Source organism: Hetaerina americana, unplaced genomic scaffold (assembly GCF_022747635.1).
Source record: "Hetaerina americana unplaced genomic scaffold, ioHetAmer1.1.p SCAF_40, whole genome shotgun sequence".
Taxonomy (NCBI): domain Eukaryota; kingdom Metazoa; phylum Arthropoda; class Insecta; order Odonata; family Calopterygidae; genus Hetaerina; species Hetaerina americana.
The window spans coordinates 3558693-3581347 of NW_027286986.1; the positions used below are offsets into that span (position 1 = coordinate 3558693).

General features: G+C 41.1%; 1 protein-coding gene across 1 annotated transcript in view; it reads right to left on the reverse strand.

Annotated features, from left to right (window-relative positions):
- Positions 1-242: 242 nt before the first annotated feature.
- LOC139692737 (ankyrin repeat and IBR domain-containing protein 1-like) overlaps positions 243-22655 on the reverse strand; it is a 49816-nt gene continuing 27403 nt past the window's right edge. Inside the window, exons 10-19 of the mRNA XM_071590982.1 lie at positions 21306-21537; positions 20502-20636; positions 18194-18362; positions 16884-17026; positions 13599-13820; positions 11740-11896; positions 10819-11128; positions 9386-9438; positions 4364-4731; positions 243-1679 (exon numbers count right to left, since the gene is read on the reverse strand). Of these exons, the coding sequence (XP_071447083.1) occupies positions 711-1679; positions 4364-4731; positions 9386-9438; positions 10819-11128; positions 11740-11896; positions 13599-13820; positions 16884-17026; positions 18194-18362; positions 20502-20636; positions 21306-21537 (2758 nt within the window). The 3' untranslated portion in view covers positions 243-710. The remainder of the gene's footprint in view (positions 1680-4363; positions 4732-9385; positions 9439-10818; positions 11129-11739; positions 11897-13598; positions 13821-16883; positions 17027-18193; positions 18363-20501; positions 20637-21305; positions 21538-22655) is intronic.

A 22655-nucleotide genomic window follows, 5' to 3' on the forward strand; every position in this document is an offset into this window, starting at 1 on the left:
AAATTCTAACAAAATTTATTTCTGTTAGCTGATAGAAAATGCAGAACTAACAGATATGGAAATATCTATACACATATTATACCTTATATCATCATTTAATGAAATCTTTCCTTGAAGCATAATTTGCTTACAATACACCAAAATTTAAAGAATAAAAATTAAAGCAATGTGCACAAATAATGCAAGTAAATGCAAATTAGTACAACAAGTAACAAATAATTTGTACCCGAGACTTTCATAATGTAAAAAAAATCAATGTAAAAAATTGGTCCATAAAAGATTTTTTTTTTAACTCCTCTAATTCAGTACCAGCCAGTTCTTTTGGGCCGTATGAAAATATAAGAGTATTAAAGTTTTGGAGCAATACAAGTTTAATAAAAAAAGCAAACGTTATAAATATCGGGAAGCATGAGAGAGCATTGGTCAGCTCACAGATAATAATATTCTTAATCAGTGGAAGGTCCGAGGAGACTTCGTCTTTGATCATTTGATGCAAACACGCTTACCACACGCAGCAGTAGCACAGCGCAAGTGACCGCACGACAGTTACACACACGCACTCACACACGCGTGCACGCACGGACGAACGCTAGCGCACACACACACCTCAAACACACAGACACACACACACGTACGCGCGAGAACCACAGTCCTGCCACATTTGGATCGCAGTCACCCGCTTTGGCCCCTAATTGAACGACGGCACGCCCTCACAGGGCGGACGTGGCCTCTTTGCCCGAGTCGTCCTCCTTCAGTTCCTCCACGTCCCTCTCGCGACGAGAGCGGCGGCGGCGACGAGACGAGGACGAAGAGGAAGCGGAGGAGCCGCCCCTGGGCGATCGCTCCAGGAACAGCGCCTCGTGGAAGTCGTCCGAGCCGAGGTTGCCCTCCTGCACGTGCAGGACGGAGCTGAGGGCACCGTCCGTCGAGGAGCGCGGGAAGCCGAACGCCTCCCTCTCCGCGGCCTCTCCTCCGCCCCCCGCCCCCTCCGTCGTCCCCCCCGGCCCGGGGGAGGCCGGGAGCGAGGGGGAGGAAGGGGCAGAGGGCGGCGGGGGCGTCGAGTGGTGCGGGGGCGAGAGGGCGGAGGGGGCCGAAGGGGATGCGCCACCCTGCACGGCCCCCGGCACCACGAGGCTGGAAGACCGCGAGCGGAGGGATCCGGGCTCAGAGAGGGGCGAGCGGGGCGGCGGGCGGGGCTCGGGAGAAAGGGCGGTGGGCACGGTCAGGCTGGAGGAGCGGGACTGCCGACCGGACGAGGAGATGATGGATCCGGGCACGGAGGCGACGGCGGCAGCGGCCGCGGCCGCAGCCGCTGCCGGCGAACGCGGCTCCGGAGTCCGGCTGATGGACACGCCGCTGATGAAGAGCGTGGGGGAGCGCGGAATGCCCGTCTCCGACTCGTAGTCGTTGGAGCTGTCGGTGTCGGGCCCGGGGGACTTCCGGATGCGGATTCGGAGGGAGCGGGTGGACGAGGCGTTGTGGCGCAGGGAGCGGGTCTGCGTGTCGAGGCCGTAGGCGGTCGGCGGCAGGGCCGGGGCCGGCGGGGCCGCGTCGAGGTCGAGGAGGGCGGAGGTGAGGAGGCTTGAGGCTGGGAGGGGGGAAGGGTCGGGGCCTTTCTCGGGGGCCCCTCCTCCCCCCTCCCCCCGGGAGGCGACCCCAATGTCCTCCTTCCCCCCCTCCTCCTCCCCAGCGTCGTCCGACGACCCCATGATGCCGCACACCTCCAGGTCCGCGTTCAGCGAGTCCGAAGCGACGGCGGCCGCCGAGTCGTCGCAAGCGAGCAGCCCCCGGCAGGTCGTCGCCGCCGGCAGACGAACCTTACCGCGTCGAAACGAGAAATTTATAAGTCGCTCGTTTCCCCTCTTTACTCTCTCATTCGACCGTTCTTTCGCACGCTAACTCGCGTTTTCGTTGGATTTATCGAATCGATAAACCTCCGAGGAAAAACAACAACTTTCAACACGAATCTTATAACTTCAATGGATTTTTATAACTTCTGCAATTCACATAATGCAGTTACGACCTCGAAATAACAGCTTTTGTCAATACACTCATAATCAAGATAAAATTTTACAGAGCAAGAAAATTGATGGAAAGAATAAAATCTTGAATTATATGTTAATCATGAAAATAATGAGCTGAATTTCTTGGGAATAGCATCATGAAGGGGGCCTCTAGATCAACAACAATACCATATTTTTTTTGTTCTCTTGACCTTTTCCTCGATTCAAGATAAGAATCTGGTATTCGAATCCAAGCCTCTGATGATAATGAGAGTATCCGAATTCGTGGGATTGGCTCATCTGAATTTTTTTAAATCGCCATTCCTATTTACTGCCGTAAGAGAAACCACATACAGAAATGCCCTCAGTCATAATTATTCTTCCCGACAGATGACTTTCCTACTCTGACTTGGAAATAGAATTTCCTGGGGTTGAGAAGATCTAAGGTAGAAAGAATTTGTGACAGCATTACGGGGGAGATGGAACGTAGTAAGTGGTCAGGAGATGTAGGGATTATTCTAGGTCGGTCTCTTAATGATATCATTGTTTTCAGGCAAACAGGAGATACTGTGGGGGGGAAATACTGGGTGGCCATACGACACTGGGGAACACTATGGCCATTGCCAAGGCTAACTTGTGCCGTCTATACAGACGCAGAATAAGCCAATGTAAGGCATTGTCACATCCTTTAACAGGTTGACCATTTTATTCCGAAGGCACAACAATAATAATTACTTAAATGACAGCTGACAACTGAGATCAGTCAATTAGCAAAGCTATGGTAAAAGCGAATGTTAGCGCATGTATGCAACATGCTTATATTTTCCTTTTAAAACAACACATAGGCTCAAATTGATATTAATTCTGACCTGTACTGCATCTCTCTTGTAATATATAGTTTTCCTTTTTATCTAGAAGTGAGACAAATATGGATACTCTTTGAAAATGTTTTCCGTGGTAACATCATTTCAAAATTCCAAACTTTGTTCTAAGCGTTACTCGGAGGAATGTATCCAACAAGAGAAGTTTGTCGGTCTTTAGCTTAGGTCAGATGACATTCCACCAATTTCTGATTTTGTCAATCATTAAGCACTAATATGTTGAACGTTTTTGGAGGAAGACAGAAAAATTTCCTTAGATGAAAAGAAAATACCATAAGTACACAGAAGATGAAACATAATTAATGAATTCATCAAAGAAAATTTTAGGGATGAAGAATTAACCATTGAAAACTAAGATAGCATATTGATAAATCATAAAATCATGTATGTTAATGAGGTTTAGTGCACTCGAAGACAAAGAGAAAAATAATGGGAGTGTAAGAGCAGGCAAGTCATGAATAAAAGTTACAAATTTGAGAACTACTCACCAGATAAAAGAATAGAATGCTATAATGTATAATGATACCAGTCCAGAGAAAAGAGTGGCACATAGAGCAAGTAGAAATAAATAATTGGAACTAACAAGAACAGAGGGGAAAAAAGTACCACGAATGGTCTACTGGCAAATTGACTAGCACTGAGTTGTGGTGATTGCGATGGGGTGTACTTCAGATAGACTACCCTAAACTTTAATGCATTGACTCGAGAATATTTTAATGCTTTCAGAAATAATTGTGAACTGAAGAGCAGTTTTGCTAAACACCTCTTCTATTGTCATCACACCAGTGATTTCGTGAAGTGAGCATTATACATCTGATTAGTAGCAAACATCATCTTAACACACTAGAACTGCTAGAAATTTTAAAAAGAATTGGTGACCCTGAAGTGAGCATTTTCAATGAATGATGATGCATTGCATCCCACCTTTTCCCTCATCCAGTTACATTTTATACCTCCTCTGCTCTCTCCTTATTTTCCTCCCCTCCTTGCTGAGCATCAAAGAGAGTCACTGTTTCCTCAGCCTCACGCAATGATGATGCCAATGCATTGATATCTGGCGGGTGTCACTTTTTAACTCTGCTCCAGACAAATGTTCCCCACCAATCAATACAAGCTAGGCCAATTTCCAATGGAATTGAGCAACAAACTCCTGGAATCCCCTCAGGATAGTATGCTATGCGACCAGGTGAGGTCCAGGAAAAGAGAGGATGTTTCATCCTCGAGAGTTACAAGCTGACCCCCATCAGAGGTGAAGAGGTTCGCAAAGATGGCAGCCGATACTAAACGTAACGCAACTGAACTGGATGGCATGAAGAGACGAAAGAAGGAGGAGTGTGCTGGACTTACCTCGGTTGCACCATCGTCTGATTCGGGCCGGTTGCCATCTGAGGGCAGATCCGGGGAGCCCCCTTCCTCGGAGGACCCGCAGGGCCGCCAAAGGTCCCCCGTCGAGTGTGACCTCCGCGGCCGGCCACCCACGATCATCAAGCCCAGGCCCCGGCCGGCCCGGCAGCGGCCCTTGATGGACGAGAGGCCCACCGAGCGGCCCTCGCCCTCGAACAGACCGTCGGCGTGGAGGTCTCCCGTGCGGAAACGCCCATCCTCGCCCCCCTCATGCACCAGGTGCACCGAGAGCCGCGGCGGCGTGGGCAGGGAGTCGCCACTGCTGCAGCGTGGGGAGACCCCTGGCTCCGATGCCGGTGGGCCACCCTCCCCTTGCCCCTCCTTGTCGTGGGGAGGAGGCGTGACGATGACCACGTCGTCGCCACTGCAACACGACCGGCTGGCCTCTTGCAGTGAGAGGTGGATGGCCAGCTTGAGTTGCTGGTCCTCGTTCCTTGCTTCTACTTGGGAGAGGAAGTGGGAAGGGTTGCCATGAGGAACGCACACTCCTAGGGAACCAATCAACAGACTGAACAAGAACTGATGACACCAATGCCAGACTTGGGTAGCACAACATTAAAACATTGACGTGTAAAATTAACAATTTATTGTATGAGCAACTCTTAACCCATAAATTAAAACTCCTATTATATATTTCATGTAATTAGTATGTTTCATTATGAAGAACTAACTTGACATTTTAACAGTTCATTACATAATGGGGATCCTCATAAGAATAATCCAAACATTTACACTATCATGAGTTTTGAGGAGAGAGAATGAGGTTATTCTCAATTAGGCAACTCTCTGAAATTTAGGAAAATGCGACCACCTTTCATCATCTTCCGTAAAAATGAACCTTTTCTGCTTTTAGTAATGTTCTTGATCAAGCTGGCATAAATGTGTGTATATCGCAGAATCAGGAAAAAAAATAAACCAGAGCATAAGTCCCTCCAGATACTTTCTGAGGATCTCACTAATGAACACATTCTGATGAAAATGGGTCAATTGAATGTGGGAAAAGTAGGACTAAAAATTAAATATTGCAAGAAAATCCTATATAATAATTACACAGAAAAACGTTTATTTTTATAAATTGTAACAAAGGTAATTTCTATAGCAATGAAAATCATTAATGATATTTAATAATAGACGCATATAATACTACCTTGATCAAAAAGTTCCCGGAATAACCACCGTGTGGCGCTCCCATCGTTCCGATTTGAGTTCTGTTTTTTTTGTTAAATTGGTACATCTGTTGTTGATATTCCCTTTAAATCTTAGTGTCATAACTTGACATTTGCAAAAGTTACGTAGCCAAGAGTACATCTATCTCTGTGTGTGTTGGCGATTTTTTACAATTTCAGAAATGGATTTAAATTTGCAACAACGAACTTGTATTAAATTTTGCGTAAAAAACGGATTTAGTGGCGCACGGACGTTGGAAATGTTGGAAAAGTGTTTCGGCAACGATTCTCTAAAAAAAACGGTCGTTTACCAGTGGCACGAGCGGTTCAGAAGTGGTCGTGAGTCAATCGAAGATGATGAACGCAGTGGCAGACCATCGACATCGAAAGTCGGTGAAAAAATTGATAAAGTAAAAGAAATGTTGGTCAATAACCGCAAATTAACCATCAGAGAAATAGCGGAGGACTTGAACATTGCCTATGGATCCGCCCAAGACATTGTGGTTAATGATTTGGGTTTCCGTCGTGTAGCAGCAAAAGACCTCAATTTCATGCAAAAAAGAGACCGTGTTGACGTCGCAAAAGACATGATTTGCGAGGCTGAATCCGATCCCACATTCATCAAAAGGATCATTACTGGAGACGAGACGTGGGTTTATGAGTACGACACGCAATCCAGACATCAGGCAAGTGAATGGCGTTCACCAAATGAGCCGAGACCAAAAAAACCACGTCGTTTTCAGTCAAAAAAGAAGGCAATGCTGACGGTTTTCATGGATTACAACGGTGTAGTGCATCATGAATTTTTGCCAGAAGGCCAGACAGTAAACAAAGAGTATTATTTGGGCGTTATGAGACGTTTGCGTGAAGCAATTCGCCGAAAGAGACCAGAAATGTGGGCAGAAAACTCGTGGATTTTGCACCATGATAACGCACCGTTGCACAGTGCTATCATTATTCGTAATTTTTTGACGAAAAATGCAACAAATACCATCCAACAGCCACCGAATTCACCTGATTTGGCTCCCTGTGACTTCTTTCTGTTCAATCGAGTTAAAAAACCATTACGGGGAACGCGTTTTAGCAGCCGAGAGGAAGTAATGGAAAAATCGCAGGAAGCACTGATGGACATACCGAAAACCGAATATAAAAAATGTTTCGAGGATTGGATCAAGCGCTGGCATAAGTGTGTTGCAGTCGATGGGGATTACTTTGAAGGGGACAATATAGATTTAGATGAATAAACTTGTATTTTTAATTTTCTGAATAAATTCCGGGAAATTTTTCATCAAGGTAGTATTCTCATGTTTCATTAAAATTCAATGTGGATTAAGATTTTTTTAAATGTTTTCTGAACAACAATTTATTTAATTTACCAAAACTATTGTTGAATTAATATTTTACAAGTTGCAACACTTGATAATTCAGATCAGACATTTTTATTCTGTCCATTCTTCTAAAGGAAAGGCAATTACACAATTTGAAATGATAATGATATATACAACTGGTATTTCATTTTGCTAAAGAGGATTTCTTGGGGATTTAAGCCAAAAATGATCTTAACCACTGAAAACAATGAATCCCTAATTGAACTACATTACAAGATAGCTGATGCTGAAATTACCAATTATTTTATTTTCAAATTATTTTTCTCATTTGACCTAATATATGGAGTTCTGCAATTCAATATGTTTTCCATCTACATAAAAGGCATTCCTGCAGGTCTGCTGTGACTACTCCCTCGTAACACTTCCAATCATGACTAAAGGGAAGCTGACTGAACTGAAGCAGTTGAAGTCAAAAAAAGAGAGCAATCCAAAGATGCCTATTGACATTGCCAAGAATGAATAATAAAGCAACAAATGCTGGGCGATATTGCAGATGAATGGGAAAACTGCTTCCATATTATCAAATGAAATATTCCTTGGTATTAACACTGTGAGACTTCAGAGGTTAAGTATTGACTTGTTCATCTCTGAAAATTATACTTGCTAATGCCCCTCCCCGGACTACAACCGTGGGGAGAAAGCAGGACGTGGTAGAAGGGCTTGTGCGTTCCGATGACCCCTAGAGCTGTGCTGGCGGGAGTAATAATAATTGCTCCTGGTAGGTCACCCATGCCAGATAGGTCGAAGGTTAGGAGCCAGACGGAAGGTAGTCCACGCAGCATCTGTTCCTCAGTGAGGCGGCTGCAATGGCGTCTGACCCCAGTGGGGCGGCCAGTAAGTGATGGTGTCACGTTAAAAACACTAATGAGGAAGGCAACGGGAAACCACCTCAATTTTCATTCCCAAGATTTACATGATGGACAATGCAGAGATTTTGAGTCCTGGCAACTACGGGGCTCGGCCCAATCGGCCGTGTGTCGCGAAATATATAGAACACAACCAGGAGATATGTGCCTGTTTCGTAGATTTCGAAAAAGCGTTTGATAGAGTGAATTGGGAAAAACTAATGAGTGTATTGCAGAAAATAGGAATAGGTTGAAGGGAAAGGAGGCTAATCCGCAACCTGTACATGTCTCAGACTGCTCAGGTGCGAGTGGGAAACGGGGAGTCAGGATGGGCAGTGTTAAGAAGAAGTGTAAGGCAGGGTTGCCCATTATCACCGTTGCTGTTCAACCTTTAAGTAGAGGAAATGATTAAAGAGGCATGGGAAGAACTGGAGGTAGGAATGAAAGTGGGCGGGGAATTCGTAAAATCAGTTAGGTTTGCTGATGACCAAGCTTTAGTTAGTCAGTCAGCCAAGGGGCTGCAAGCATTGCTTAGTGAATTGGAAATTCAGTGCGACAGGTATGGGATGAAAATCAATATTAATAAAACAAAGGTTATGCGATTTTCTAGAAAGAAAAAGGCTAAGCTTAACATTAAAATAGGAGGACAAAAACTAGAGCAGGTAGAACAGTTTACGTATCTTGGTAGTGTTTTGGACCAACACGGTCAAAGTGGTGGGGACGTAAGGAGAAGAACTGCGCTAGGCAAAGAGGCTTTCACTAGGAGGAGGGAGTTGATGGCAGGGACGTTGAGTAAGGATGTTAAGAAAAGACTCGTAAAAACTTTGATATGGAGCGTAGCTATGTACGGCGCAGAAACGTGGTCATTGAAGCAGGAGGATAGACGTAGACTGGAGGCTTTTGAAATGTGGGTGTGGAGAAGAATGGAGAAGGTGAAATGGACAGAGAAGAAAACAAATGAGGAAGTACTGGGTATGGCGGGCGAAGAGAGGGGTTTGTTGTGAGAAATCCTATGGAGGCAGGAAAAGTGGATGAAGGGGGTATTGACCGGCAGTGGGATGTTGAAGACTGTAATTGAGGGGAGAATGTTAGGCAAACGAGGAAAGGGAAGGAACAGGATAGGGATGTTGGACGGGATGAAGGGAGGAAGAAAGTACTCAGAGATGAAGAGGGACCTGATGTAAAGTAGGATGTTGTGTTTTGCTAGGGGTAACAAATTATTTAATTAGTAATTATGTCCATCCAAAAACCTACCTTAACCGGTAGATTACCTAATAATAATAATAAGGCCATTTTATCTTTGCTCAATCTCATTGAAAAACTGATTTCCAAAGAGGTGTGCTCGAAAGTGACATCCACACTTGTCCAGTGCCTCCCTCTGCAAAGGGATCCTTGTGCTTCAGCCTTGATTGACTATAGCAGTAGGCAATGCAATACAAGAGAATTGATGGGTGTGCAGGATCCTTAAGAACATTAATCATAAACAATTAAAGGTTATAATCAATTAAAATCCCATAATTTAAGAAAAACCTACCAGTCAAATAAAATAAATGACAGGAAGAATGACTCTGGGATATGTTTTAGTGTGATAGAATAACTGAATTTAAATTAACATGACTCTTTGGGGTCGAAATCCTGGGATGTGACGGAAGTAGATTTATGTGAGGGAAGTGATTCCTCTGAGTGTATTTGCATTACCTGGAGGGAGAGGCATTGGAGGTCTGTTTTCAATTCCGCTTGACCTGGATGTTCTGGGAGATTAGAAGAACAAGAAAAGAAGAAAAAGTACATCAGTGTCTATAAAATACAAGTATAGAATTCATTATGGGCACTTAAAACAAAATATTGCCATGTTCAGTAAATGAACAGAGGCTTATTTTGTATAATTTTCAGCTAGCTAAGAAATATTACATTAAGGCTGCATTAAGATAAATTGAGTAACTCTTTTCTCACAACATATTATACTCTCGGCTGAGATTCAGAGCCTGCTCTTAATATTATACAACAAACCTTTTCTGTAATGCTGCCATTTTGTAAGTTTGGATTCATTTCTATATTAACCCTATGGCGTGCCACATGCATCCACTGTCTAGATTATGTGATTTCTTTATGGGATTCCTGGTTCCAATTGAGCTTGTGACCAGGAATCAAGAATCAAAACTTATGAATCAGTATTGGGAATGATGAAATCATTTAATTGAACTTCTCTAATTATGTTCCACGAAACTTGTGCTCTCCACTTTCAGACTTAACAATAGCTAAGAGAATCATTTTCCTCAAGATTTTCACCATTTAACATTTCACTACATGTTACTATAATACAACAAGCTATGGCATAATATGGAGCTCAAGACATAATATTCACCCAAAAGAATCAATACTAAAGTCAGGAAGTGATTTTTATTCTGGTTGCGGCATTTACTCCATTTTACTACTACTGCCAAAGCATGAAGTGAAGGTTTATGCTAATTTCAATGAATTGTGAAAGTCTCTTCTTTAATGAAAAATACTCTTGAATTCAGAATACTGCTCTCTTTAGGTGCTGAAGATAAATCAGGCAAGTGGTATGCCAAATGTGCTTTGCATAACTATACGACATGCATTCTTGAAATCAACAAAAATAAATTATCCTAGTGTATAGAGTTTGTTTAGCAGAGGGAAGGAATAGGATGGGCATGTTGGATGGGATGAAGGGAGGAAAGAAGCAGGTGGAATCTTAGAGGGAATTGCTGCAAAGCACCATGCCAGGTTGTGTTTTTTTGCTAGGAAAGGTAAGCAAATGTATTGTTGTACAACTGCATGGGATATGCCCATCTAAAACCTACCTTAACTGGTAGAACACCAAATACTAATGGTGAGTGTTTGTGCATAGACAGTTTTGAATAACAGGGAATACTGATTAAAAAATTGTATCCTGACCTTGCATCCTCTCAGTCCAATTCGACTAATATTTATTTATCTGCTCTCCTTTCCTCAAAATATGTTAAACGTAATAGTTAGCATTACTCATGTTGGTATTTTATTGCATCACCTTACCCACAATATTACAATCATACTCTAACAAACTTCCATCCATGTTGGTGAAAATGCTCAGCATGCATTGCGTGCGTGTGGTGGCCAAATGTAGTCACCTGACTCCTTCTCCTCCAATCCCAACCTCCCCATCGCTCGTGGGATTGGTGCTCCCTGAGGTAGTGCTGACCACTCTCTGCCTCTTGCGACTCTCATCCTCTATCATCTGCAAGCGAGACATCTCGAGGGCTATCACAAGGTCTGTGTTGTAGTCTGCAGCCGGGGGCGTTTGCCGGTGGGGGTTGGGCATGGGGAGGGGTCCGCTGCCTGTCCTCTGACGCCCCGTGATGGGCAGAGGGGGACCTAAACCACAGCTGCCCCCACCGAGTGACGTGCCACTGCCCTCAGTGATGATGGACGAGGTTGTGCCTGGATGCAAGCAAGGGTGGGAGGGAGATGTATGGCCAAATAATCACTAGGAGGCCAGAAATCAAGAACAGGACATCAATCGAAAATGTCCATCCAAAGTAATCAGACAGAAGGCTGTGTACCCGTGTATTTATCCTGTATTGTACCAATTATAAAATTTAGCTTCAAAATATTTAGGCATGGATTTTTCATTACACATATTTAGTATAATTTTCAAAATAGTTAAAGACTCATTTACTACTTTGGCCTCATCAGCTTTTAGAAAAGATTAAAATTGACCATGGCAAAGAGGTTACATAACAAGACCAAGCCATGACAGAAAATAATACCAAAAGAGACACTTGAGAAATCCTTGAGCATTAAAGTGAACAAATTTTTGTTTAAGCAAATGCATGTACGCATACATTGGAGGGTAATATCATTTCGCTGAGTTAATGTGCGTGAAACACTGTGTTTAATCATAAATATAATTGGTAAAGAAAACTTACAGTTGCGGGTTAGCACTGCATGTATGCAGAGAAGTGTGGTATGAAATAATCATGTAACTTCTAATAATTAACTTGAAGTCATTGCTTCAAAGGCTTTATGAGGAATTGAAAATAAGTCCATACCAGCCCGAGCTCTTGAGATCACAGTGTCTGCCTGACTGCACCAAAGGGAGCAGTGAGAGTGCACGCCTCCAGTGCGTGGGTTTCTTGCCCTGGGCCTTGCGCACCCAATCCGTGCGCAACGACCCAAAATACTCAGGAGCCTCTCCGTCTCACAATCCTATGGAATGGACGAGGAACGAGATATAATTTCCAGATAATAACGACATAATTATGTGCACTAATACTTTATTACAGATTATGTCCTATTATTCAAGAGAAGGGAAGGGAGAAAACCTTTCGGTAATGCCGCACACAATATGTAAGCGATAAACACACCACAAATCATGATATTGTAAACCTTTTGGGATTAGCTAGCAGAATATCCATTGTCTTGGCCTTTTACTCTCATTTCCTACTACGCCCGATCCCTGCACACCACTCCGAAACTCTTCTGCAGCCTCCAGCCACATTTCCTTTTGTTTTTGGCACTGCACACACGCCGCTGTTTTTGATGGAGGCATCCCACTGCATCTAACCAAGTATCCCTATAATGGTTCCTTCCTCTTTGCCCACTAACTATGCCCCAGTAGATCTACTCGCTCAGTCTCTCCCCTCTCATTCCATCCACATGCCCTAATCTCCTCAGCACACCTTGGCCAGTCCACAGATCCAACACAGAAAATTTCTGTCCACCGTATCAGTTCCACTCACTTTCCACACATTCTATTCATCATGCTGTTAGGGTTTTTGGCCAGTAATGCTAGGGTCATCATCCTGGCACAAACATGCTTCAGATTAAGTTCAACAGATTCAGGCTTATCCTTATTTCATTATGCTTCAGATTCTCACAGGATAGTTGACAGGAGAAACTGCTCTGAAATGGGAAGTTTAGACCTTTTTGACAGGAGGTCACACCTTGCAAGGTCATTCATAGTGCTGCCGACTCCCTCCATCCCTGCCCGCACCCCCTTCCCTCCCAATCTCACCTATTATACCACCATTCATCTCAAACAATCTGCCCAAATGTACCAACTCATTCCCACTGTTCCCTACGTGCTGCATTGAGCCATGTGCCCCCTCACCGTGGGGCACCACCCAATTAGCTTGTTTAGCAAGCAATCGGCAGTGACTGATCAATGCCATGGCACTAAGCCTTCCACCTTGGGGCACAAGATGGAACTGATTGCAAACACCAATGCTATTAGACATCTCTTCTCTCACTTGACCTCTCCCTCTGCAATCCTTCCTCCCCCTTCTAAATTCTCCCCTTATCCACAACTTTCACTTAGCAATTCCAAACACAGCCCTACTCCCCCATGCTCCCCCCTTTCACCACCATAAATATGGCACATTAGCATGCAGTTCTTTCCATTGTTCACTTGATGATGATGCATCCACATTGAAGTTGTCGTGAAAAACTTTTAACTGCAGGAAATTGTATTTTTTATTTTAAGATAATAATATATATTTTTAAATTAAAACTAGTTAAGGCATACAAGTCGAGGAGGGAATTAAATTTGTGAAAAATTGGCTGCAGTATCATGTTTATGGCTATTATTAAAAAAATGTCAAATACATACATTAACTTTTAATCGTACACTACTGTTGAAGAAAGATAATGTTCAACCCAAGAAGATGTCTTTGATGCCTCAATAAAAAATAATTTTTAAAATTTGTTTTGTAACCTTCAACAGATAGTTTATTTATACTTTAAAAGCCATGAGAAGTGTCCACAGAATTTGGGGCCTAAAATATTGCAGCTTTAAGGGATGATAAAATGGGTAGGTTTAAATTCCAGCACTTATAAAATCTTGTAAATGTCCTCTTTGGTCCCTAAGAACCCCCAATTTTAGTATTACTAGTCTCAGTTTATCACATACATCTTCCGAGGTACCCGGAATCCTGGGAGCCATCCCCTCTGCAATGTGCCGAACTGGTGGTGGAGTCTCTGGAGGAACCAGCCCTCTTGATACAGCACGAACAAATTCACGACGCCTGCGCCGTGTTAGGGCGGATGTTTGAATGATGACCCCACGAGGTGTGCGTAGGTACGGCCGAGCCAGTGTCTCTGATAACTTTTCAGTAACCTCTTCAAGTTCATTCTGTAATGCATTGACAAAAAAGGATTGCAGAAGCTTTCCTCAAAGCTTGCAAAAAGATTATAAAAAATAGCTGATCAAATGGAATTACTCTAAAAAATACCTTGACCCTTAGGTATTAAAGTGAACGATGAATGGTGATCCTGATGTGAAACTACCACATTACCCAGTTCATAAAAAGCACTTTTTTTACTTCAAAATGTGCTCTAAAACCAATGTATGTCTTAGAGTCAGAGAGTATAGAGGTAAACCTTGACGTGTAACTGCAAGCCAATTCACCAGAAAAATATCATATTTTCCCATTGATAACGCACACCCAGAACTTTTCAATTTTCATGAATTTGTATAGATACCGCGCGCCCAGGGCTTCATAGTTATCTTGAACGTGTATAGAGGCCGTACATCTGTATATGCATATATATATATATATATATATATATATATATATATATATATATATATATGTATGCATATATATATATATATATATATATATATATATATAAATATCTTCGAAATGGAACGCTCTTCGGCGACGCACAAATATATAAAAACACGGATGTAGATTTGTAGAATATAGAGACACAAAGAAAGGACACTCACAGTATGTTATTTGACGTTTCGACAGCTTGGCTGTCGTATATATAGTGTGCGTAAAAATACGTCTATATCAGATGTGTGTGTGTGTGTAAAAATACATCTATGCCTGGATTTTTTCAATTTTCATTACATAATGCACATCGTCATTTTTTCGATCATCTGAACATTTGTGTTAAGATGACGCGCACATTATCGATGGGAAATTACGGTACTTACTGCATAGTATTTTTTCCTGCATCAGGCATAGGAAATGGTTGCCTTTATTACAAATTTTGATAATATCACTGATTTAAATCAGTAGTAAGTAACAGAGTTTTAATATTTCGTCCAAAGAACTTCCTAAAAAAAATTTCCCAAATAAATTGTAAATTTATATAATGTAATATGTTTAGTTTCATCTCCTGTGAGATGCTGCCGTGAAACTTAATATGCATTGGACTAATAGGGATGTTGACCCTGCGCTAATATGTAAATAAATTGTATCTCGTAATAAGTTAAAATGATTATAAATTCATTGGATCTTAAGGGGAAATATTGTCATAGAATATTGAATTTATATTTTAATTTGTGAATTACGAGGGTCATCCGGAAAGTAGTACCCGTTCGTGCCGCATGAAGTGCTGACGACGCGAGTAGCCGCTGGACGAGGTCAGATAGCTTCAGTGGCTTGTCTGCCTTCTCTGAGCCAAGTTGCGTGACGCTAGCATTGCCTGTGTTGTTTCTGTGATTGTTTACAATGTTTAAAAAAATTGAGAACGCCGCCAGTTGTGAAGTGAGGGCAGTGATTAAATTCCTCAATGCAAGAAACGTTCGCCCATGTGATATTCATCGCCAATTAAAGGAGGTGTATGGAGACAATGTAATGGACGAACGACGATGAGCGTTCGGGGAGACCGTCTGTCATTACAGACCAACTGGTGAGCTCAGTTGACGATTTCGTGAGGGACGATCGGCGCGTCACAATTGATGACATCTGTGAGCATTTTCCCAATGTTTCTCGAACAATTGTTCATAAAATTGTTAAACACCATCTGCATTATGCAAAAATTTGTGCAAGATGGGTCCCTCGCGTATCTCAATGAGCTGGCGGCGAAGGACTATGCAGCAGGAATACAGAAACTTGTCACACGTTATGACAAATGCCTTAATTTGCTTGGAGATTATGTTGAGAAGTAGTTTAAAGTATCCTCTTTCAAATAAAATTTTTTATGTTTGTTAATATTTACTTTTGTGTCTTTATTTCACGAACGGGTACTACTTTCCGGATGACCCTCGTACACTTCAGAACATGGAAACTAGGCCACTGAAAGGCTTTTTGTCCCAGTGATGATGAAATTCTGGGATTCCACAATGGATAAATGTTTACATATGTAGAGCTGCAAGTTTTCAAATGAAACAAATCAATTTTCTTTGTATTCGGAGTTAACATCAAAATACTTTGATCTTTTCTGTCTGATTCAAGTATTTTCCATAAATTCTAACCCGAAAAATCACAATGTATCTTATGGGCCAGGTAATAAGATACTCTCCCGTGAAATTCTTGAATAGTATGACATCTTTTCTTCTTGCATAAAAAGTAAATAATTTAACAAAAGTGATAAAAATTCTTGGAAACAATGAAGTGTACATTTCTTATGCATATCACAAGTACATGTGAACTGTGTGCCATCAATGCTCTTCAATGCCATGTCCATTTGCATTGCCTGTGCCAATCTCATCGCTCTTTTGATTACCATATCCATTTTGAAAATGGTAACATTAATGCGTCAACAAAGTGCTTCAACATGAAAATTAATTTGAATGGTTAAAAATTTTAGCACAAGCAGGTTGAAATGGCTAAGAATTTCATTGAAGACATAATTCAACAAATTCATGCCAAAAATTATGGATCATCCTGTGACTGAATATTGCTCAATGAACGATTTGGATATTATTTCTAAGTAAGTTCAGAATAACAAAATTCTATTTCATAAATCAGAATATTATCAATTTTATTATTTGTAAACATATCTAAGCTTAGTGCATTAAAATGTACCTAACTTTCTGGAAAATATTCACAGAAAAAAATACATATTATCATAGGGTATTATGGTATTATAAATGTGAGGTATGGCATGTCCATTTTTTGAGTGCCAAATCATTAATCTCCAGGGATAATAACACTTGGAAAAAAGTTAAATGAAGAGTATGATGCGAGCCTATTCACTTAGCAAGCTGTGAAAATATATGTATTATATACTTGTCCCATTTTCCTTTCAATTCAATCACTATGGCACCATAATATGGGTATTTTTACGTATTCCAAAAAAAAAAAGGTGCTGGCACAAGACAATGCAATTTATATATCTAGCTTAACACATGCTAACCTTAATATGCAGAATATTCCTGTGCCTTAGTATCTCATTTGACTTTTGTGAACATGGCTTAATAAAAGCATCAGATCAGTGAAAAAAAATCAGAACACACCTGCATGAACTCAAATATGGCCTTGTTGTATCCATTGTCACGAAGGTAATACCCATAGACATAGGACCCACAGAGAACTCTCCTGGCCTTTAAAAGCTCTTTCACTCCTTCTTCAATGAAACGGGTCCCTCGCTCAGCCAACTCTGTAACAGTCACGCAATGCAGGATAAAAATGCTGTAAATTCAACATTGGAACTCATTTGCACAATGAAATATAATGACTCTCCATTTCTGATAATAATTAGTTGAAACAATTTGACCAGCCCAAATTATCATTTATCCAATGGGTAAATATGAAAACATTCACCACTTACTGATTTGAGACATTTTGTGCAATTGAAAACAAATGCGTTGTCAATATTTAAATATATTTATTGATGAACACACCATAAGATTATTATTTTGAAGCTAAAATTGAGTGTGCATACTATGAATAAATACCATGCAGGATTTCATTACATTGCATGATATTTTATATTGATTAAATGGCATCATGCTCAACCTTGTAAAAATCTAAGTATTGAAACAAAGGACTCATTTTTCCTTTGCAATTATAAAAACTTAATAGATTCACCCAAACTTAATTGCAGTACAATGGGCTTCATCAAATGGGTAACATCCCCAGGCAACTGAAGATTTCTCACGCGTGATTGAACTGGTTGCACTGCAATTATGCTCGATGAAGTCTACACAGTTTTTTTCCAATTCTTCATTTATTGTTAGAAAGGAAACAATTTAAGGCAATTAGAGTAAAATATTTACAAAATGCATTGTTCAGTAAGTACTTATTTTCCTTCTTTAGAGGTCCTTTTCAAATCAAATTGTATAAAAAATCACCATAACAGTTTGAGGTTTAACTTTGTGGAATTCCTTCATTAAGAGGGTAAAAAGAAACTTAACATTTCCACCATAAAGATTTAATATTTCACACGACCATGGTTTCAATGCTGCACATCATCATCAGATAACGTACATCAACATTTTTCAACTCATATAATCTCCCTTATATATATAATCTCCCCCCCCCCCCCCTCTTGGAGCCAGACTATGTGAGTTGAAAAGTGTTGATGTACGTTACCTGATGATGATGTGCAGCATCAAAACCACGGCCGTGAAATATTAAATCTTTATGGTGGAAATTTTAAGTTTCTAGTTACCCTCATGACAAATCTTCATTAAAACGTGAAGTGACCGGAGGAGAGGAACATAAACAAATGAATGATTGATGACTGGCGATGATGGTCGATTTAGAAATTGTTAACTTTTTACCTCTAAATGATGATTTTCACGTATTTCATAGAGAAACCAACCTTCTCCAGCATTTCCTTGAATTAAAGATGATGCAAGAGCAGCCATTTTTTTACGAACTGCTCTCAACAGTGGTTCTTCCATATGCTGGCTATTCTCATGATTTTTAAATCTTGTGTAATAGTGAAGAAAACGATTGAGCTCTTGCATTTTTTGATTTCGAAGAGTAGCCTGTAAAATGTATAAGTAAGATAATAGATGATGGATCATAACTGAGGAGGTGAAATAACATTAAACCATTGGATTGCCTTAAATAGCATATTCAGGGTGTGTCCTATGAATAAGTAGAATATAACACGGATAAAATTTATTGCTGATCAAAGTACAAATTACTAAACCTCTTCAAAGTAAGTGTAGCAGTCTTGTGAATTGAAACACCAATACCAGTGCCTCTGCCAATCATGTTATCCTTTCAGGAAGGCATCGACGGAATGAGGTGCCAGTTCAGGCACTCTGCACCGGCCTCTTTGCCTTTATTCGGTGCTCCAAAATGGTTGACTATCAATCTACTTTTCATTTTTGGAAACAAAAAGAAGTCTGGTGGTGTGACCTCAAAGCCTTCCTGCTCAATTCCACAAATTATGTTCCATACTCTCTAACAATAACTTGCATATCATTGTGCTGGCCGCAACCTGGCTAGAGCCTTCGATTTTATCCAATTCCGTAAAAATACCTCATTATAAATTATTACCTAATGATCGCCTTGGAAAAGGTGGGCGGGGGGGGGGGGGAGTTGAATTGGAGGAAACATCAGCATGTTATCCCCATCACATTAAAAAATCAGATATTTTTTCAAACAATCTGTTGGTAAAACTACAGAGGGCATTCAACTCATCATTTTCAATTTTAAAATTACTGAACTCCTTACAGAATATTTTAACAAACTCAACAGGCTATTTCTGGAATCTCGCAGGAAACTCCATAAGCTGTCTGTCCTTTCTCTATTAAATACTAAATTATTAAATCCCTCGGTTTTCTACCAATGACTTCAATTGCCTTGATAGAATACATAAACTAAATACATGAGGTAATCATAAACTCGGCATCCTTTATCACAGAACAACTACATAAAATCAGTCATTTGCAGTCACAGCATGTGGCCATTGGAATGAGCTACTTATAACTAATGCGCCATCTCTCCTATCATTCAAGATAAATCACTCATTTCGCAGCTAACCAAACCAGTGAAAATGCAGCTGTAAACAGGCTTCGAGATCCTTCCTTTTTCTTTCTTTCCCAGGAGCGTCATAATTTGTATTGGCCATTGTAAATATATATAACCAGGAATATTGTTCTACAAATATTGTTTGCATGTATTGGTATGTGAATGTATTGCATGGGTGTATTGTATATTTTGCGTTATAGCTATCAATTAATTAGGTAACTAATGTCTTGAATTGCCATATGTTAGTCCTAAGATATTGTGTTAATTTCATTGCTATTTATGCACAATTTGGGTAATTTATTTATGAGTTTAATATTGTAAATGTGTGACAGGGGGTTAGGTGGAAGAAGAGACTCCATAGTCTTACTCTCGCCCCAAAATAAAGAGGACTATCTATCAATCAGAATTACAGGGCGGCTGGGGCAGCATTGCCACCTTGTGTTGGCCAGGTACTTGACCATGAGGAAGGTGATTTGGGACGCCACGTTATTGTGGCGCAGCCTCCAGTTGGCAGATACCTTCTTCCTGATGCAATCTTCCGTAAGGATGTGATTAACTCTCTGAATATTGCACTCTTCTGCTAACATTCTGACACTCGGGTATCAATTGGAATTGGGCATGTCTCTCACTTTTTGCACAATTTCTTCGCACTGTGTCCTCGATGGACGTCCGGGGCATTCCTTGTCATTGACCTCCCCTATACCCTCCCAGAGCATCTTACGCCAGCGGAAAACCATTCCATCAGGACATTGTTTCATTTCCACAAGCATCCTTAACTATGGTTTTGGTCTCCAAACCCTATTTTCCAAGCTTTACACAAAATGTTCTTGCATATCGTTGCTCCAAAGAATGTGGCATCGTGATTTCATGATGTGACCCTTGAACAGGTGTCCAGTCTAGCAGCAATCCGCACACTGCAATGGCCCGCAGACAACTGAATGCAGTCATATTGCTTTCTCTATCTCCCTTGTGACCTTTAACACCACTAATCGTGCCATCCCTGCTGTCTGCATCAGTAGGCAAAAATTATTCTACTTATTTTTGGGACACATCCAGTATTATTACATATACTTCACTAATTCAGGCATATGTACGACTACAAATGCAGTTGATCTTAGTACATACCACTCAATGTCTTCACTCACCTCACTTATAAGAATGCCTCTCTTCTCGTCAGCTTTATTTACAGCTTCATAACGATTACATCTAAAATAACCTCCAGTGGCAGAACTATGCTTCTTCCAACTCTCCAAACACACCCAGCAAAAGTCAAATTTACACTGCAAAATTTATATTTACAATTAAACATCATTCACTATAAAGTACATCATTTTAGAATCACTATGAATCATAAAAGTTTCCTAGTCTTCTGTGTAAAATGCAAGTCAAATAAAGCACTTGCCCTAAGAATAACATACTGATTTCTCCTAGCGCAGATTTATAACAAATTCATAATAATATTTATTGTCAATTCCCAACAAATTATTACAAATATAAATTATTGCTTGGATACTATAAAAACAATAAACACAGTTATCCACCCAAAGGTTGGTTTGATAGGTGAGAGTAGAGTTCACCCAATAGTAAGCCCAATGGCTAACTATTGGATGAAAATTACTCAGATGAGTGAAATTCACACATCTGGGTAATAAGGGAAGGCCAGTTCCTTTCCCTTCGCCGTCTATGGTTTCCCTGTTAGCCCAAAAAATCGTACAGCTTTGGTGAAGCTGAGGGTGCCCAAAGGCATGCCTGGTAATCAAACCCAGGCCCTCCAGCCAGTATTCCAGTGTTCTACCCCAGGATTACCATATACCCTTGGATACTATACGAAGAATGAAAATGCTGGGTCATTTATTACAGTGCAAATGGATTGGAACCAAAGATAAATTTTCTTTAAAAATAATTTCTTTCCTCTCCCATCAAATAGTTAAGCAAGCTAGTTTCCTCACCTTTGAGCATTTCATATGATTACAGCCTTCATTCTTTTGGATTCGAGACCTGCAATTGGGACAAGGCTTGGAATTGGTGACCAGCCAGAGGCAGTTGGCAGCGTCCTCCATCTCGAGAGCAGTGGCAGGGGGGGAAGGGCGCAGTTCCTCGGGTCTCACCTCCAGGATCTTCCGCCGCCATTCCCGCCATTGAGCACAGCCACTGGGCGCATGGGCCTCACCCAAGCACTCCCTGAAAGAGCATCAGCAGTCAGCATCAGTGCTGTTGTGTCACCTCTCATTGAGGGAGGTTTGTCGTGGTCACCGCCATCCATTACACAATGCTGCAGATTTTCACAGTATTTCCTTCCAGGCCCCTTTGTCCAAATGTCATTCAGTTCACCACATGTTCTGCCCCTCACGTGCATGCAATATCCCTAATCCCTGTGCCCCTCCACTTACCTAAATTTACCCCTTCCATAACAGCCTTCAATGCCCCACTATTTGTCATTATCCTCTTCATCCATGTTTAACGCCCTCTCTCAGTTTCAACAAAACAACTTCCTCTCATCCCCTTTCATAATGTCTAACACTTCTTTCATCTTTTGCCTTTATCTGACTGAAATTATTTTTTCCATACCCCAAAGCCCATGCCTTCACTCAACTCATTCCAGTTCCACTTATTTACATATTCAACAATGTTTTCTCTTCTATATACAATAGCTATAGTTAATGCTGACAGGAATGCATCGAATAACCCATCAGATAAATGAGAGAAGAGTAAATGTTTTGAGAAGAAGGAATAGACTGAGAGAGCATTGGAAATGAAAACTGGCTTCACTGAAATTGACAGCCCTTTAGATCTCAAGACATATTTTCTGATTACATTCTCCTCATGCTAAATTCCTGTTCAACTACCACTTGATCTTTAGCTTGCTCCACCAACCCTACTTGGGATTGCTCCTCTGAAATGGAGAGATGCATCAGTAGAATTAAAACATTCCACAGGATTATGAATGGCCGTAACAAGTCTCATGAACTACTCTCCTTTTTCTCCCTCCATATCCCCTCTTGCAAAATGAGGCACCTGGCATTATTTTACCTTCCCCCCAGTGCTGTTTATCTATGATCTCTTCAATACTGCCTCCTGCATGCCTTCAATTCCCTCATTCCACCTCCACAAATTGATATCTCAGCCCTCATTTCATCTTTCTCATCCTCAAACTGTCGACTTCTGCTCTAATCACTGTCATATAACCATCTATGAATGGATTTATCTGATCAGTACTACTTGTGTAGGTAGTTGCTTCATTGTAAAACACTCTTTATGCTCTGAAATTGCGGGATTGTAATACACATTTAGCAGATGAC